Source organism: Ricinus communis, chromosome 7, assembly GCF_019578655.1.
Source record: "Ricinus communis isolate WT05 ecotype wild-type chromosome 7, ASM1957865v1, whole genome shotgun sequence".
In the NCBI taxonomy this organism is placed as follows: domain Eukaryota; kingdom Viridiplantae; phylum Streptophyta; class Magnoliopsida; order Malpighiales; family Euphorbiaceae; genus Ricinus; species Ricinus communis.
The window spans coordinates 10,983,093-11,000,985 of record NC_063262.1 but is presented as its reverse complement, the minus strand read 5'-3'; the positions used below and the strand labels follow the sequence as shown (position 1 = coordinate 11,000,985).

At 33.7% G+C, this 17,893-nt stretch overlaps 2 protein-coding genes across 2 annotated transcripts; both read right to left on the bottom strand.

The window, feature by feature from the left end:
• Window positions 1–3,985: 3,985 nt before the first annotated feature.
• LOC107261116 lies at window positions 3,986–4,852 on the bottom strand. The gene has a single exon (XM_015718064.2). It carries the CDS (start codon window positions 4,850–4,852, stop codon window positions 3,986–3,988), a length of 867 nt encoding a protein of 288 aa, XP_015573550.2.
• A 4,842-nt stretch (window positions 4,853–9,694) lies between these two features.
• On the bottom strand, window positions 9,695–11,153 carry LOC8259126. Its single transcript, XM_002517189.4, has 3 exons — window positions 10,800–11,153; window positions 10,505–10,694; window positions 9,695–10,311 (listed from the first exon to the last, which is right to left on the bottom strand). Exons 1-3 carry the CDS (start codon window positions 10,935–10,937, stop codon window positions 9,863–9,865), a joined length of 777 nt encoding a protein of 258 aa, XP_002517235.1. The 5' UTR covers window positions 10,938–11,153; the 3' UTR covers window positions 9,695–9,862.
• Window positions 11,154–17,893: the final 6,740 nt, after the last annotated feature.

Genomic DNA, 17,893 nt, shown 5'->3' with positions numbered 1-17,893 from the left:
ATCTCGTTGTTGGCTTTGACATAATATTTACCTAAATCTTTGATCAACCTCTTTATCAGTTCTTTAATCTTTCTTTCATTGATTTCATTTATTCCCTAGTGGTGTTGTATAATGCCTCAAGTGCCAGGTGATGCTGCTATAGTCCATTCAACATGGATTTTTCCATTAGGTGCTTGAACTACTAGAGATTAGAGTTAGAAAAGGGAATTAAAATGAATAAAGATTATGAAAGTTTTGCTTGTATAATTCTTTTCGGTGGGTTTATATAAGAAAATGAATGGGCTATTCAAATTTAATTTAGTCGGGTTAAATGCCTTGATGGTACCAAACCTTTGCACTTTTATCCAATTGGTACTAAACCTTCAATTTTTTTTTTTTTAGTACTACTCTTATTATTTCTGTTTCTTCCGCCAGTACCAATAAAGAATCCGGCACTTATTTGCTGATGTGGCTGCTAGATTTATAAAGGATAATACATCATTTGACACATCTGTTGCTGACTCAACAAACAGTTATCCAAGTAAGGAATTAACAACATCTCAACCCCAAATAAATAACCCTAAATCAGGAAAATTTTCAATTTATGAAACCTAGTTTTTATTATTTCGATCGATTTACTTTCTCTAACAATCGATTCTGTAGTTTCCTTGTTCTTTATCTTGTCGAATAAATGGAGCAAGAAATAACTGAAAGTGTGTTTAGTGTTGGAGTTGAGCCACTGATCTATTTGTGCATGTGGAATGGCAAGTGAAGCTTTGCCAAAAACAACTGAAAGTGAAGCTTCATCTCTCGAACAGAAAGGAAATCCGGGTGCAAGTTTGGTTATGCTCTCTTATAGTAAGTTTTAGGGATGCTGTCTTAGCTTACATTGATATATTTTTAGTTGTAATGAAGGTTTCTTCTTGTCCATGTTCTTCATTTGTTATTTTATTAACTTAAGAATAGTCAGTGGTGAATCTGACCTTACAACTGAGCTGCCGAATCAGTACAAGAATGGATTAGTTTGCTAAATTCAAAGCTGTAGAAAATGAAAGAAGAAAGAAGGAGCATGAAGTGCAGAATGGACTTGTCTAAGCTTGGTTGTTATGGTGTGGCTAGGATTATTATTTAGAAGATATACTTTTGTTAGCTTAACTTAAAGATATACTTTGGATACAATAGTATTTACAACTACTGTTACTTATATAATTTAATGATGAATGAATGAAATGATAAATGAGTATTTGGTTTTTACAGTAGTTGATTACTATTGCTTCATTTGAGTGTTATTGTTATGCTAATTATGCATAAACATGTCATATAGAGCAACCCTCGCAATAGACAAATTGAGTGACAATTTAATAAATAAGTGAGGCTGTTGATTACTTTAAATAATGAAATCTTTAAACAAAAAGTGAATGGATGTGGAAATTCTATCAAAGGACCACATGTTAGGTCCACACATATATTAACATATTAACAATACAACAACCAAAATAAACATTATTTTTTAGGTTTTCAATTCTAATTCCTTGTTCTTTGCATTTCTTGGAGGCACCCAAGCTCTCTTCTTTGTTGAAACACTTCCATCAATCTTCTGTTTTCCTTTGTCTTGTTTTGTTATTGTGCTAACTCCTTCAGCTCCAACATCTTTGCTCAACAACTCTGGGGGTTTGAAAGTCTTTTTTCCCTTAGCTTCAGTTCCTCCTTTCTATGTTTGTGAAAGTCTTCCAATGCCCAGATCTGGTAGCAGCTCACTCAACAAATCATAATTGCTTTTACTCCTCTTGCTGGTAGCTTTTGAAGGTGATGTGGTAGAGTGTACATGTGTTTTCTATTGTGAAGCATAATCACCATAATCAACTAAATGAGCTGGTATGCTAAGTTGAACTGCAGGTTTTTGTGCTTTTTTTGCTGATGATGTTACATTGAATAACTGTATAATAAAGTCTCAAGTTAGCATACAGTTGATATTACTGAATAAATATTAGAGGTGACATATTACTTACCTATGACAATGGTTTTAGTGGTGACAAATTATCAAATGTTGAAGCTGTCCCTAAAGGAGTTGTGCCTATAGGAGCTACATGATCAGGTTGGTCATCTTTATGTGTTTCAAACACATTCTGTGCACTATTTTCAGCATTTGATTCCTTTCCTTTTGTTTTTTTTTTGTCTTCCTCATTACCTAGTATAATAAAGAAAGAAATTGAAGGGTTAATACTAATTGGATGTACCATTTTGATATAAGTGAACAATGTTTGGTACCAATTGGATATAAGTGACCAATGTTTAGTACCAATTGGATATAAGTGGAGGCAGAAGTAAATGAGAGGAATGGCATACTTACAAGCAGTTTTTCCCTCCTCTGTTGCCTTGTAGAAGCACCAGCACTATGAAACCTCTTGTTGTGGCCCTTAGCACCACAAACTGTGCATGTCATTACAAAGCCCTTCTTGGTGACCTTGCCATTTCTTATCAAGCCCATCTCTTCTTCCTCTAACCTTCTCTTTCTAGCAGGTCTGCCTTTTCTAGGTTTGATTGGTTTGGAGGGTAAGACTGGTGGGGCAGTTGCCTTGGGCCAAAATTCTTTACTGGTGGTTGGATTAATCAAATGGCTATAGCATTTTAGGTATGTTTCAACCTTGTAGAAGTCATGTATATGAAATTTAGGGTTCTCATTATACCAAATTGCACATACACCATGACAACAAGGTATTCCAATTAGATCCCACCTCCTACATGTGCATGTCATTTCTTGTTTGTCAACTACAAATTGTCCCCCTAGGCCAACCACTTGAAATCTCTCACCTCCATACCACTCTGTCGTAAACATCCAGCAAAATTTTTTGGACTTTTCTAGTTTTTTCAAGATCTTAGGGTAGTAAGCATAAGCCATTCTTTTCATAGCATCCCCGTTCTTATGTATCCTCTTCATTAATTTTGTTCTTATAACCTCATTCATAGCTATCATACCCTTGCTTCTATCATCTAAGATAAAATTGTTAAAACACTTACATAAGTTGTTTAACAACACGTCACACTTTGCATCAGTCCTAAAATGAGATCTAGACTAGTAATGAGGGGGGATGCTATTCATGTAGTGATGTCCTTGATGTGATGCTGATGCAAAATTCTCAATTATCCTTTGAAATATCTGGATATAACTTGCCCTAGCAGCACCCCACACAAGTTCTTTTAACCCTAGACTATTAAATTTCTTTCTAAAATTATTATGCACATGTCTAACACAAAACCTATATTTAGAATTAGGGAATAGTTCTTCAATGGCAGGAATAAGACCCTATTCCAAAAGAACAACACACAGTTAATACCATTATGCCAAAAAATATGAAGGAATAGAAAAAGAAATTGTGAAAAGTATTTACCTTCTGTCTGTCAGTCATAAACACCCAATGATAACTATTTGTTATCCTCAAATCTTCAGCCAGTAGCTCCAAAAACCATTTTCAGTTCTCCTTGTTTTCTTTTTGCACAACACACCAATACCACTGGATAGATGCAGTCATTTGCATCTAAACCAACAGCTATGAAAAGCTATCCTCCAAATACTCCTTTCAGCCAACACCCATCCAAAGACATGAAAGGCCTACAAAACTTAAATCCTTCCGTCAATGCAGCAAAGCACACATACATACTATTAAAAACACCTTCATTCAAACCAAAAACTATTGTGCTTCCTGGATTACTTCTCAAGAGTTCTAGCTTGTAATCATGAAGGCTAGAAAACTGTTATGTCTCATCACCATTGATAAATCTCAAAGCAACATTTCTTGCTCTCCATGATTTTGGTATGGACACTTCAACACCACAATCTTCTTTCACAGCTTGTATGATCCCTTGAATTACGCAACTGGGATCAGCTCTGAACCTTTCAACATAATGTTGAGCTATCCAACTAGCATTAACATGTCTATTGTATGCCTCTCTTAAACAGTTGTGAGTGAAATTGGCTGACCTAATCTGTACTATTTGTTTGTCTGAATCAGCAAGTAAGCCCAAATGAAAAACTAGCATTTGTTCTTGCATTTAGCCTTGCATTTGGCCCAAATATAATCTGGTTTCTATTTTTGATTAATGAGCTCTTAACAAAATCCTTGAATTGTTTGAAGGAATTGAAGAGCATTCCAATCTTGAAGCTGGGATTTGCCATGTCAATCTCCTCATTAAACACATGCCATCTTTGCTTTCTTGAATCTGCGTCACTGTCTTCAGATGAGGAGCATGACAACAGCTCATCTGATGGACCATATACTGTGACATCTATTTCTTTAGACAACTCTTCAGCAGGTTGCCTAGCACTTCTAGAATCAGATGGTCTGTCCCTCTGAAGCTCCTTATCAACAAACTCATCAAACATGGCATCATCATCAACATCTTCATCCCTAAGGTCATAATCAGATTCCACAAACTCATTGTCCTTTGAATCTGCATCACTATTCTCACTATCCTTACAGCTGTCATCATCCATATTTTTCACAGCCTCATCCCTAGCTTCTTCCCCAACTTCTGGCCCATCTTCTTCCCCAGCTTCTTCCCCAGCTTCAAACTTATCCCTACTAAATATATGCATTAGTTTAGAACCCTCTACATCCATTGCCATTTCTAAAGCATCCCTATCATTTTCAAGGCTTCTTAACACATCACTCATACTCTTTGTAGGATCCTTCCACATAATAAGCTTTGTTTCAGGATTCATTCCTAACTCTCTAGGCATTGAATCTATTTCTATCCTAGAGATCTTATCTAAACTATAAAAATCCACAGCTCCTATATCCCATAGCTTAGGTTGACCTCTACCATCAACTCCATAATCATGCCAATATAAACTAAAGTAGTCGAAATTAGGCATTGCAAAATAAATTAATTAAACAAATATGAGACAACCATATACAAGCAGTATTAATAAACAAACATCATCAACATTCAACCAATAAAAAGGAATTAGGGAAAACCTAGCCCCTTGTATTGTTAACTTCCAAAGAAATGCAGCATGCATTACGCATTAAAAGATGCAAAATAGCTTTCAATAACCACAGAATAACTAGCGGCACGCTTGTACTGACAGTATAGTGGTGGGTCTTCGGCTTTCTCCCTTACTCGCCAGTTGACTGTCATTGTTCCACAATGTCGCAATGTGCAGGTACGAAGCAGAAGGTCAGAGACGAGAAACGAGAGATTCAGAGAGTGTTGACAATGGAGGTGGAAGTCGATCGGTTTACGTTGATTCTTGAGGTTTGGTACCAACGGTTACTGTTGGATTAGCTTAGAGAATGAAAACAATTTGATTACAATGTCTCTCAATTTTTTAGCTCAAATTAAAGGTATTTAGTTAATTGCTAACTAGGATAAAGTGAAGGAGTCAGCAACAGGTCTGTGGTATTTTATAAATCTGGCTGCCACATCAGCAAATAAGTGTCGCATTTCTCATTGGTATTGGCGGAAGAAACAAAAAAAATAGGAATGGTACCAAAAAGAAACAAATTGAAGATTTTGTACCAATTGGATAAAAGTAACCAAGGTTTAGTACCAGCGGGATATTTAACCCCAATTTAGTCGCTAGCCATATCATTTTAATTTACAAGAGTGAGTGTAATTTTATAAATTTTTTATATCTAAAAGAGCATAATTTTATAAGTCGAAACTTTTTTAAAATAAAAATATTAATAGTGCTGTAAAAGACATATTTTTATAAATAACTATTTTTCTAAACTATAATATATTTACTCTCATTTATTTCTTGTTATAATTTTACACTTAGCGTTTTTATTTAGCGTTTTTATTTATACGTTATTAGACTTTTTCTTTCATTTTTATTTTCATCACATTTCATTTTGTTTACTCCCATTTCTTTCTTTTGTTGTCCCATATCATTGTATATTTTGTTAATACCTTTATTTTTTTATTTTTATATTATTCATGTAGAGTTTGTTTTACTTTTTTAATTTTCTGATTTCAATATTTTTATAAGTTTTGATTTTACTTTTTAATATTTATGTAGGCATAATTTATAATTTTACTTTTAGATATGAAATTTATTTTTTTGAAACTATCGTCTTTAAATTTATGTTTTAACATATTTATGTAGGTTTTAATTTTTTACTTTTATATTATGTGTTTAATTTTTTATATAGTTTTCAATATTTTTTCTTTATTTTTTAAATATAATATCAAAAAATATATGTTGCGTCTTTATTTATTCAATAATATTTTTTTATGGAGGTACATTCTAAAGCACGCAGTTAAAAAGCAGTGAATAGAATTTTAATCTTATTTTATTTTATGTGCTGATAATTTATTTATTTTTAAGATGAACATCTATTATATGTTTTATATTGATAATTTGATTATTATTTGTGTTGAAAAGTTGAGCTGTGCTTGTAGAATATACATTTTTTTATATATTATTATGTCGATAAAATGACATTATTTCAATGTTTACGAATAGAATTTATTGTGGCATAGTGAATACTTTACTGTAGTGCATGCATTGAAATAGTACGAACATTTATATTACGTAGGGTATGTTCATTTTATAGGTGAAATTTTATCGAAATTTTGGTAAAAATTTTAAAAATAAAAAAATATCTCTAAAAGATAATAATCAAATTTTTAATAAACACTTCATTCTCTATCTTGGATTAGACTTCATTTTTTTTCTTTATTTTATAATTTTTCTGGTTGAATCAAAAAAATTATCCTAATTTAGCCCTTGAAATTTCCAAATAGGCTCAATTTTACCTATAGCTTTTTTGACCTTTATGGCATTTATTTCAAATCTTTATATTTTTGGCGCATTTTAATTCTTTGTTTTTGAAAAAATGAGTTGCACATAATATAAATAAAAAGGTAAAAAAAAGTCAAATTAAGCCTGAGTAATAAGTTAAAAGTCCAAATTGAGCCTATTCACAAAGTTTATGAGATAAATTAAATTTATTTTATCTTTAAATTTTTGAATTAAAAATATTAAATATTAAATCTTTAAAGTTAATACTAGTCAATCAAGCCCATTAACATCACCTCCTACGACCACCATCACTGCTGCACTAGTACCAACATCGTCAAATAATCACAATTGTTGCTAGAAAATAGAGCATTATCCAAAATCCAATATCACCACCATTGCTTCTTTACAGATCTATGAATTAAAAAGAAATATAATATACTCATCACAAATACCTCCGTCCATCGTTACAAGAGAATCAATACAATTTTAGATTTTAACCTCTTGGCACCGCTACCATCAATATTTTCATTTGATTAAACAACTAATTAAAATCTAGAATACATAAAGAAAAAGAACTATATAAATTTATTAAATAATTAAATCTTTTTTTAACAAGGAAAATTTGAGCCCATACGAAAAGTTGGACAGTAAAATTGAACCCACACAAAAGTTTTGGATGATCAAATTGACCCTACGTGACTAGTTTTATGGCTAAGCTGGACTCTAATTTCCTTTCTTTTCTTTTTTAAGAAAAGAAAAGGAGTCTATATTACATGCTTTAGAGTTTACATTAGCTAAAAGACTTGGACTAAATTGACTGTAAAGATAAAAGAAATGGAGCCAAGTTAAATTTTATTGTTAAAGTTTTTTAAAGAAGTATTAGTTTTATGCATGGATTTGCAAAATGTGTATTTAATGTCGGATGGCTGCCAATCATTTAATGATGGATGTCGGTTGTGGTCATTCCATCGATAATCTTTATTATTGATAAAAAAGTTTATTTGCCAAACGGCTTTTTCCATCATTGTTTTTTTTTTGTTAGAGGAATTAATTAAAACAAACTAGATGACTTATTTTTAAAATATGAACATTTTATCTTTTTTACTCAATTTTTAAATTCTTTTTCTAGTAAAAGTAAAATTGACAAAAAGAATATAAAAATTCAAGTAATAATATTTCTGTATAGACTTTAATAATTGGTGGAGTGGGTTTGAACGCCACCCGTTTTGTAGCCTCGTTCATGTACTGAAAGAAACACTGGATGATAAAACGACCCTGAAAAGGTTTGTTGATTCGTCACATTATAAAATATGAAGGAGATGGATGGATAAGAGGGGCAGCTAATGACAATGAAGCGCGCGCGCGCAGACACACACACACACACATAGGTAGAAGGAAGCTTTGTCATTTGTCACATAATATTTATCTCAATCTGCTCCCCCTTGTATTATGCCACCTGTTTTGAAACACCCACTGGTTTCTTCCTTCCTATGTCTTCTAAATCTTCACTTGTTTCTCCATCTGCTACGTCACTTTTGGATAATGCTTTTACAAAGATTATTTTTTCCTATTTTATCTATACATCTTTACTTATATATATCTGTTAATTTTAAATAATTAAATTATATAATTTAATGTCAAAATATTTTAATACAGCAATCTCCTCCAATTCAGATTTATTAATTATTATATTTCATCTATTCTCAGTATATTATTTTTATTATTAAATAATTACCATATTTATGCAATAAAAAAAATAATTATATATTTTTGAAGAACGTAATATTATTTTATTATTTATTATATCAGAAGCGGTAAACAATTTTTTGTTATATATTATAATTCTAAAATATGACAAATTTCATCATAGTGATCAGAAGCGGCCAACAACTTTCTTTGTGTATTATATAATATAATATTAAAGATATTGAGAAATCCCACCTTGAAAGAGGATTCCTTTCTCAATCATTTCACATTTTCCTATCATTTGCATTTGCATTTACTTTTGCTGCTCCATACATATACAACATAATATGATCAGATATTATTTCCATTTATATTTATTTGATTAAGAGCCATCTGCTTGCTCTTATATATCTTTCTTTTCTTTTCTCCTAGGAGTGGCACTGGTTCTGTTTTGCATTCTAGAAACAGAAGTTGACATGTTAATGATTTGCATCCTAAAACATTTTAGTTATTTTCCAACCAAAAATAAATAAATATTTATCGTGACCTGCTGGCTCCTCTAGTTCTGTTATTATATAGCTATACAGATATAAAAAAATAAATAAAAATATTTTATATGTATATATGCGTTGAATACAGTTATAACACACGTATTTTAGTTATTTAATAATAATAAATATATATAATTTATTTATTTATTTATACAACATATTATCAGAATAAATAAATATTTTTCGTTGATGGAAAGTGTTATATATAGTAAAAAAGAAAAAAGTTGACAGTATTAAGTCCTACGATAACCTTTAATAAAAGAATTATCAAGGGATCTCATCTAAGTAGTATAGCGTATAATTTATGATTGACTCTGTAGGATAGTTGCCATTCTGTCTCCCCAATGATTCCATATGGATCTTTGGTGATCCTAGATAGATTTCCTTATGATTCATCTGTCTATTGTCGGTAATTATAACAATTCAATCAAATCAAACCCAAATGATAAGCACTGTAATTTCCGAGTGCCTAAAATAGTAAAAAAAAATTTAAAAGATTTTCATTTAGATTTAGTATATACGCTTCAATTAATAAGAAACTGATACGTATGTATCAGTATTTTATATTTTAATATTTGATGATTGACACATATTTTATCATTTAAAACTAAAATATATATATGAATTGTCTATTGATTCAATGTATAGATGAAAACATACGCCAAGCCTGCACAATAATTTTTAAATTTTTATAAAACTCTCAAGAACTTAACATACAATAACATAAACATACTAAAATAAATTGCATATATTATTTAGTAGAGAAAAGAACTCACATTATTAAAGTTATTTTATTTAAAAAGTAAAGAAAGGAAGGCAACCAAAATTGAAGAAAACCCTTTTAAAATTATATCCTAGTTATCCTATCAAATTCTTTGTTTTCCTTTTCTTTTCTTTCTTAGCAACAATTGATGCCCATGGTAGAGAACTGACTAGACAAGGCAGAACCACCACCTAAAGCCCTTCTCTCATGCTTAACAATAGGCTTAGGAGGTGTCCAAATGCTAAAACTTTGATTAGCTTCTGCGGTATTGCTACTGTAATTGGGTGTGGTAGCAGTGACTTTGAGCCATTTGGACTGCATATATGTGCTGGTCCTCCATGGAGGCACATGGAGCCCTCTTTCTGTAAGTGATTGTTTTGCAGCTGAGCAAAGTAAAGAGATGATCTTGTTCAGTTTTTCTTCACTCCCAACAAAAAGTGATGGCACTGTCTCTGTTAGTTCTTTGTAGAATAGTGTTGGCCTTGCCAGTTCAAATTGTGACCTGAAGTCTATGTCCACTATCACCCTCTTTATGCTCTTCCCATTCTCTTCTTTCAATGTTATGTCAATGTACTCATAATCACCTGTTACACACACATTAATTACAGACTTAGTATCAGGACATATACATACAAAAGAATGAAAAACAAGAAAACTCTACCCCTTAAACTACCCTTTAAAGGCAAAGCACACAGCCCTACGACACTTGAATCCAAAACTGTTAGTACTGAAAAAGAAGAAATTATTGCCGAGAGAGAGAGAGAGAGAGAGACCCACCAGCTTTACATCCTAAGGAAGTGATCAAAGTGGTTTGACAAATAGAAGCATTAAAGCCATCAAGTGTCAACCTTAAGACAAGCCACTTCTTTAGACTGCTTGTTCTTTCAGCTTCCTTTTTGCATTTCATATGCTTCAGTACACTCTCAAGAACCTTTGCTTCAGCTTCCGTCACCCTACCAAGAATTTCCTAAACCAACAACACAATAAGGTCACTAGAGTACTGTCAACCAGCTAGCACAAGAAACAATAACTAAAAAAGCATGTTTCAAGTTCAAAACATCTAGAAAATAACCTTTAAAATGAAGTACTTGGCTTGATCCTCAGTAGAAAGGCACTTTGAGGAAGAAGGGAAAATGGGCACTGATGATGATTCTGATTCTATGAAGTCCTGTACCATTTGAACAAGTCTTTCCTCTTCTGAACTACCCATAATATACTCTTTTCTGCTTTGGGGGGAAATTAACTTAAAAGGTCGATGGAGTTTTGGTAGTAGAAAAAGGTGTACTAGTAGTAAGTACTAACTGCTGAACTCTTGCTTGCTTGCTTTATATGATGCAGATTGTGAATTTAATGGCGGTGGAATATACAGCTTTCTTTTGATGATGAATGAGGTCATGATAGGAGGTGGCACTATAGTATGAGACGATGTAATATTAACATGATAATATTTCTAACAAAAGGAGAGAAATAATGTTAATATAGGGGAATAATAGAGCAGAATATCCTTATCTTTTGATTGCTTTGAACACTACGAAAATGACACAAACTTCTTGTCCTTTCTATGGTCTATTAACCCTCCGGAAACTACTTCAGTACTTTCTTTTGAAATAGTAATGATAAGTTAATCCAACACTGCTGTATTTATTTATTGTATGAATTGGTTAGCATTGTATTATTTCTAAATGTTTATTTTATAATTAAATAATCTATTCTTAAAAATAATACTCTTATAAAACAAAATCACATCATAGAGTTAGTTGATATTTTTTTTCAGAAAAGAGAGATGTTAAAGTTATTGGTATATTTTTCAAAATGAAAGTAAATTTTATTAAGGAGCTCATATGATATAACAATTTAGTATAAAAGAATTTTTTTCTACTATTTTTTTCTACTTATTCACTATAAATAAACTACTTATAATTTTACGAATTAATAATTTTCAGTATGTGATTCTTTTAGATAAAAAGAGGTATTTAGTTAAAAATTGTAACAAAAAATATCACACCGTTAAAAAATGCGAATTCGTAAGGATTCAACCATCTTCACTTTGATCAGCCATTATAATTATATTGCTCGTGTTTTATAATATGGATTTAGAGTTTAAAAACTCAAAATGTTGTCGTTTAACTGTCAAATCAATCTTATCATATTAGTGATTTTTTAAACTGTAATTTGATGGTCAAACAATAAAATTATGAGTTGGTAAGCTCTAAGCTTATATGATCAAACATGGGTAATATGATGGCTGATTGGAATAAAGATGGATGAATCCTTATGAATCGAGACTTTTTAACGGCGAGATATATTTTTTATCACGGTTTATAATAACATACCTTTTTTGTCCAGAAAAATAATACGTACTATCATAAATTAGTTAAACAATATGATACTATTTTGTACTTCTCACTTTTATTAATATAGAATAATTAAACATATTATTATTATTTAAGTTTTGTCCCTCTGTTATGTAAGCCCAATAATGAGACCATGATAAGTCTGATAGAGTCAACGTTGAGTGGTGAAGGAAAGAAACCTGGTAAGGCACCTAAGGACACTAAAAGCTGTGAAATGGTCCGACGAGACAGAAAGAACTCTTAAAAACCCTTATAAGCCTAAGTCCGAAGCCTAAAAACCTCGTCCAGAAACTAAAAGCCTTTAAGGACCACCTCTACCTCATGTAAGGTAAGGCTAAGTCCACGTGAGCTTAGCTAAGCCTACATGGCTTAAACAATAACCCCATGTGGGGTTAGTCTCTGAAAAACTATCAACTTGAAAATTTATACATTTAAACGGTTATACCTAAAGTGCAATATCCATACACCCTTGGATGAGAGTAAATAGCTCCAATTCCTCGTGCCCAATCTTGGATCAATTCTTGTTCCTCTTACTCGGATTGAAACCAATCGACAATCCTCGCCAATCTTTGATCTTCGAAGAGAATCCAAGTGAAACCTTGATCCAAGTCTCCTTTTCCCTTAGTTTCAACTCAGAAAACCCTTAGACAAAAAAAAATATGAGTTTTGGACGTTCTAACCCTAGCTGCCTCCCTTTTTCTCTTTTCTTTCTTTTTAAATGAATTTGACCAGCTGCCATGAACATGGCCGTGTTGATGCCCGTGTTCCCAACACGTTCTGGTGTTGATGCCCGTGTTACTCTCTGCGGCCGTGCTCCCTAAAAACCTCTTTTTTATTTGATGTATGATGCATCCAACACGGCCAGTGTTGAATCCAACACGGCCGTGTTAACCTTCCTCATGGGCATACTTAGCTTGTTTCGGCAGCTTTGACGTCCAATTATGCTCCAATTCTTTCCTTTATCATACTTTGACTTCTTTTGGACCTAATGCACACAAACAGACACATAGAGTGAGTGTTGGGACCAATTCACATCCAAATGTACATAAAATCAATCTTAAAAACCCCATTTAGATGTATGTATTTTACGCACGTCAAATAACCCCACACTTAGCTCATTGCTTATCCTCAAGCAACCAAAAGTAAAATAAGGAAAATAAACCACTAAGGAACAACACTTGAACTGACAGACAAGCTAGGGAGCTCCTGCACATATCCTTAACAAGCGTAAGTCAAATAAAAAGAAACGAAGCAATCAATTCAAGTATCACAACCAAGATGCCAATAATTCACAAAACACTGTCTCAACAAAATTATTCAAAACCAACTCCTCACCAGATTCACTCTAAATCACTTAAAGTGTTTAAAGGGTAGTGTTTAATCGCTCAATGCATCAACTACTGCCTTACTTACTATATGCTTGCTCTTAAGTCCTACTCCTACCACTTATGGAGAGTCAACAACCATGTCAAGAGGTCTTTATAAAGGTTGTAATGAGGATTAGGTAGGGGTAGGTAAATTTGGTTAGAGTTGAACCTATGGTGTTTTGCAATGAAATACATGACCTGCACACAAGCCACAATAATCATAAAGGGTAAACAATGGACAGTAGTCCAAGGTGGGAAATAGGAATCAAGTCAAAATGTAAACTCTGAGAAGCAATTAAACAATTAGCTTACTTACTTTCTTTCTTTTCATCACCCTTCCCTCTTATTCTTCTTATTATATTTTTTCTTCTTCTTTTTTTTTCATCTTTTTTTTTTCTTTTTCATAAAGGAAGAACATGTTCTTTTGGATTGAAGTAAGCTACTACAAGATTCCAACGCTATTCCCAAGACAAATATTCCCAATAAAAATAACTTATGTGCAGAATCATAACCCAAAGCAGAATAAAACTAAGTGGCAATGAAATATGATAAAAATGGTGAAAGAGGGAGTTATCTATAGAATCAATAAACGAATGAAGACTATTTGGCTAGAATGAAAAACCTAAGTGCCTCTATCAAACCAAAGTGTTAAACTCTCCTTGTGGTCCTCATAAGCATTACCGAACAAGTTCTAAAAGTAAAGACAGTAATTGGCACTCTCAATAAAAAATAAATACAAGCATATAAAGTGTATGCTTACAATTTAGGCTCAATTTCTCACAAGTGTGCTTTTGAGTAGGTTCCAAACAAAAATCATCAAAACAGAATTAGATAAACCAAATCAACTTAGTACAAAACTCAAACTAATTATCTTACATTCTTCCGCAAGACTCAACACTATCGGTTTTACCCGATCACATGGACATAAAAGGATTTCCAAAAGCAAGTCAACAGTAAAAGCATCGAAACAAAGTGAAAAATTTTCAAAATTTTTACAAAAGATTGCACAAAGAATAAACAAATAACTGAGATGGGATAATTGAAATGCGATATATACACTAGAAAAGGATATGAATTTCATATACAAAATAATAAAACATGAAAGCAAGTGTATATTAATATCACCACCCCACACTTGAAGGACACACTGTCCTCAATGTACAAAATATAAGAAATGCAAAATGAAAAAGAAATAATACTGCCCTGACTATAGCTCCGGGGTGAAAAGAGGTGCATCATCAGATATATCGTGGCCGTCCGGTGGAGGAGTGGTACGCTCTTTGAGGGTCGGAAGTAGTGTCACATGCAGGAGCAAAAACCAACTGTAAAACCTAATCACCTAAGTTCACATAATTCAAACAAAAATTAATACCCAAAATGGAAAGAAAAAAAAACGAAAACTAAATTAAAACGAAAATAAAAGAAACAAGCTTCTTTAAAGTCATAAGCTGGACTTTATTCTTTTCTTTAAATCAGAAATGGAGCGCCCAATTCACACGCTCCTCCACATCCAGTGACCCTCTAAAGTAATGCTTCAACCTCTGCCCATTAACCTTGAAATTTCCCTTTTCCGGATGATGCACTTCAACCGCACCATAAGTGAAGACTTGCGTCACTGTAAATGGCCCTCGACCAACGACTCTTCAACTTCCCTAGAAATAAACAGAGACGAGAATTAAATAAAAAAACACTATCTCCTACGTTAAACTCCTTCAAATTTTTCAATCGCTTGTCATGCCATTGTTTGGTCTTCGCCTTGTAGATTGTTGAGTTTTCATAGGCTTGTTGACGCCACTCATCTAGCTCATTATTTGCCACTGCCTTTGTCTACCTGCGCTATCCAAATCAAAGTTAAACGATTTAAGTGCTTATAAAGCTTTATGTTCTAGCTCTACAAGTAAATGACAACATTTTTCCATACACAAGCCTAAAGGGAGTGAACCCTGTAGAAGTCCTATAGGTAGTTCTAAATGCCCATAAAGCATCATCTAGCTTTGTAGTCCAATCTTTCCTACTGGCTCCTACAGTCTTCTCTAAAATTCGCTTAAGCCCCCTATTAGTAACCTCTACTTGCCCACTCGTTTGTGGGTGATAAGGCATGGAGAATCGTTGAGATACTCCATATCTTTTAAGCACTTTCTCAAGTTGAGAATTACAGAAATGGGTTCCCTATCACTAATTAATGCTCGAGGTGTTCCAAACCTAGAGAATAGTTTCTTAAGGAACCTCACAACTACCTTAGCATCATTAGTAGGCAAGGCTTGTGCCTCAGGCCATTTAGAAAAATATTCAACAGCCACCATTATATACTTGCATCCATACGAAGAAGGAAAAGGACCCATAAAATCAATGCCCCAAATATCAAAAATTTCCAACACTTGTATACTATGTTGGGGCATTTCATCTCGGGCAGAAATATTACCTGACCGTTGGCATGCATCACAAACCTGGACATATGCTCGTGCATCCTCGAAGATAGTCAGCTAATAAAAACCAGCATCCATAGCCTTCCTGGCCGTATGGTTTGCGACTTGGTGTCCACCAACCGGTCCCTCATGACAATGCTAGAGAATTTGAATGATCTCCTCCCCATATACACACCTCTTGATAATTTGATCTACACAAATTCTAAACAAGAAAGGGTCGTCCCAAATGTAATACTTCAAGTCAGCAAATAATTTCTTCTTTTGCTGGCCTGTCATACCCTTTAGGAGTACCCTTGCAGCCAAATAATTTGTATAATCAGAAAACCAAGGAATAGCATTTGCCACCTGCATTGAGCATAAGTTCTCATCCGAAAAGAAGTCATCGATCTCTTACTCATTAAACTCCTCCAAGTGCGAGTTCTCTAATCGAGAAAGATGGTCTGCTGCAAGATTTTCAGCTCCTCGTTTGTCCTTAATTTCCAAGTCAAATTCATGTAATAGAAGAACCCAACGAATCAATCTTGGCTTAGAATCATGCTTTGAAAATAAATACCTTAAAGCAAAATGATCCATTTAAACAATTATCTTTGACAGCACAAGGTAGGAACAAAATTTATCAAAAGCGAACACAACTGCTAGGAGCTCCTTCTCTATGGTTGTATAGTGTTCTTGGGCATCCGTAAGCGTCTTGCTAGCATAGTAAATAGGCTGGAATTTTTTCTCCTTGCGTTGGCCTAAAACAGCTCCAACTGCAAATTCACTAGCATCGCACTAAGCTCAAAGGGCAGCTCCCAATCAGGAGAAACCATGATGGGAGCCGTGGTTAGTTTTTCCTTTAATAACTCAAAAGCTCTTAAACAATCATCATCAAATTCAAAAGGTATATCTTTTACTAGCAATTGAGTTAAAGGCCTAGCAATCTTAGAAAAGTCCTTAATGAACCTTCTATAGAACCCTGCATGCCTTAAGAAACTTCTAACAGCCCTAACCGAAGTAGGGGGAGGTAGTTTACTTATAACTTCCACTTTAGGTCTATCTACTTCCAACCCTGCATGTGACACTTTATGTCCTAAGACTATACCCTCTTGGACCATAAAATGACATTTTTCCCAATTCAACACAAGGTTAGCTTCAATACACCTAGCTAACATCCTTTCCAAATTTTGCAAACAATGGGAAAAAGAGTTACCGAATACAGAGAATTCATCCATGAAGACCTCTATCGACTCCTCTACCATGTCATGGAAAATGGCCATCATACACCGCTGAAAGGTCGCAGGTACATTACACAAGCCAAATGACATCCTCCTATAGGCAAAAGTGCCATAAGGACAAGTGAATGTCGTCTTCTCTTGGTCTTCTGGTGCTATGGGAATCTGAAAATAACTAGAAAAATCGTCAAGGAAACAATAATACTTATGGCATGAAAGCCTCTCAAGCATTTGATCGATAAAAGGAAAGGGAAAATGGTCCTTTCGGGTTGCGTCATTCAAGTGTCGGTAGTCTATGCAAACCCGAAAGCCTGTTACCGTTCGTGTAGGGATCAACTCCTCCTTTTCATTTTTCACCACCGTCATGCCCCTTTTCTTGGGAACCACCTGCACAGGACTCACCCAAGCACTGTAAAAAATAGAGTAAATTAAACCTGCATCAAGAAGTTTAATTACCTCCTTTTTAACCACCTCTTTCATATGAGGGTTCAACCGCCTTTGTGGCTGCACCACCAGTTTAAACTCATCCTCCATCAAAATCTTATGAAGGCAGTAACTCGGGTTTATTCCTGGTATGTCAGCCGTCTTATACGCAAATGCCTTTGCATACCTTCTCAAAATACACAGCACCATCTCCCTTTCCTCATGTGTGAGATGAGCGGAAATAATAACCGGTAAGTGCTTTGCTTCATCTAGGTAGGCATACATTAAGTGCACTGGCAACTCTTTCAACTCAAGAACGGGTGGCTCCTCCAAAGAAGGCTTCAGCTTCTTTACTCCTGACCTGTCAAGATCAATAAAACCATCA

What these genes read in the sequence shown, in the direction of transcription:
- LOC107261116 (XM_015718064.2), bottom strand. Translation starts at nt 4,852, where the DNA reads ATGCCTAATTTCGACTACTTTAGTTTATATTGGCATGATTATGGAGTT.
- LOC8259126 (XM_002517189.4), bottom strand. Translation starts at nt 10,937, where the DNA reads ATGGGTAGTTCAGAAGAGGAAAGACTTGTTCAAATGGTACAGGACTTC. An exon ending in CCAAGTACTTCATTTTAAAG is followed by an intron (nt 10,695 to 10,799) that starts GTTATTTTCTAG and finishes TTGTTGGTTTAG; the next exon opens with GAAATTCTTGGTAGGGTGAC. An exon ending in TTCCTTAGGATGTAAAGCTG is followed by an intron (nt 10,312 to 10,504) that starts GTGGGTCTCTCT and finishes TGTGTGTAACAG; the next exon opens with GTGATTATGAGTACATTGAC.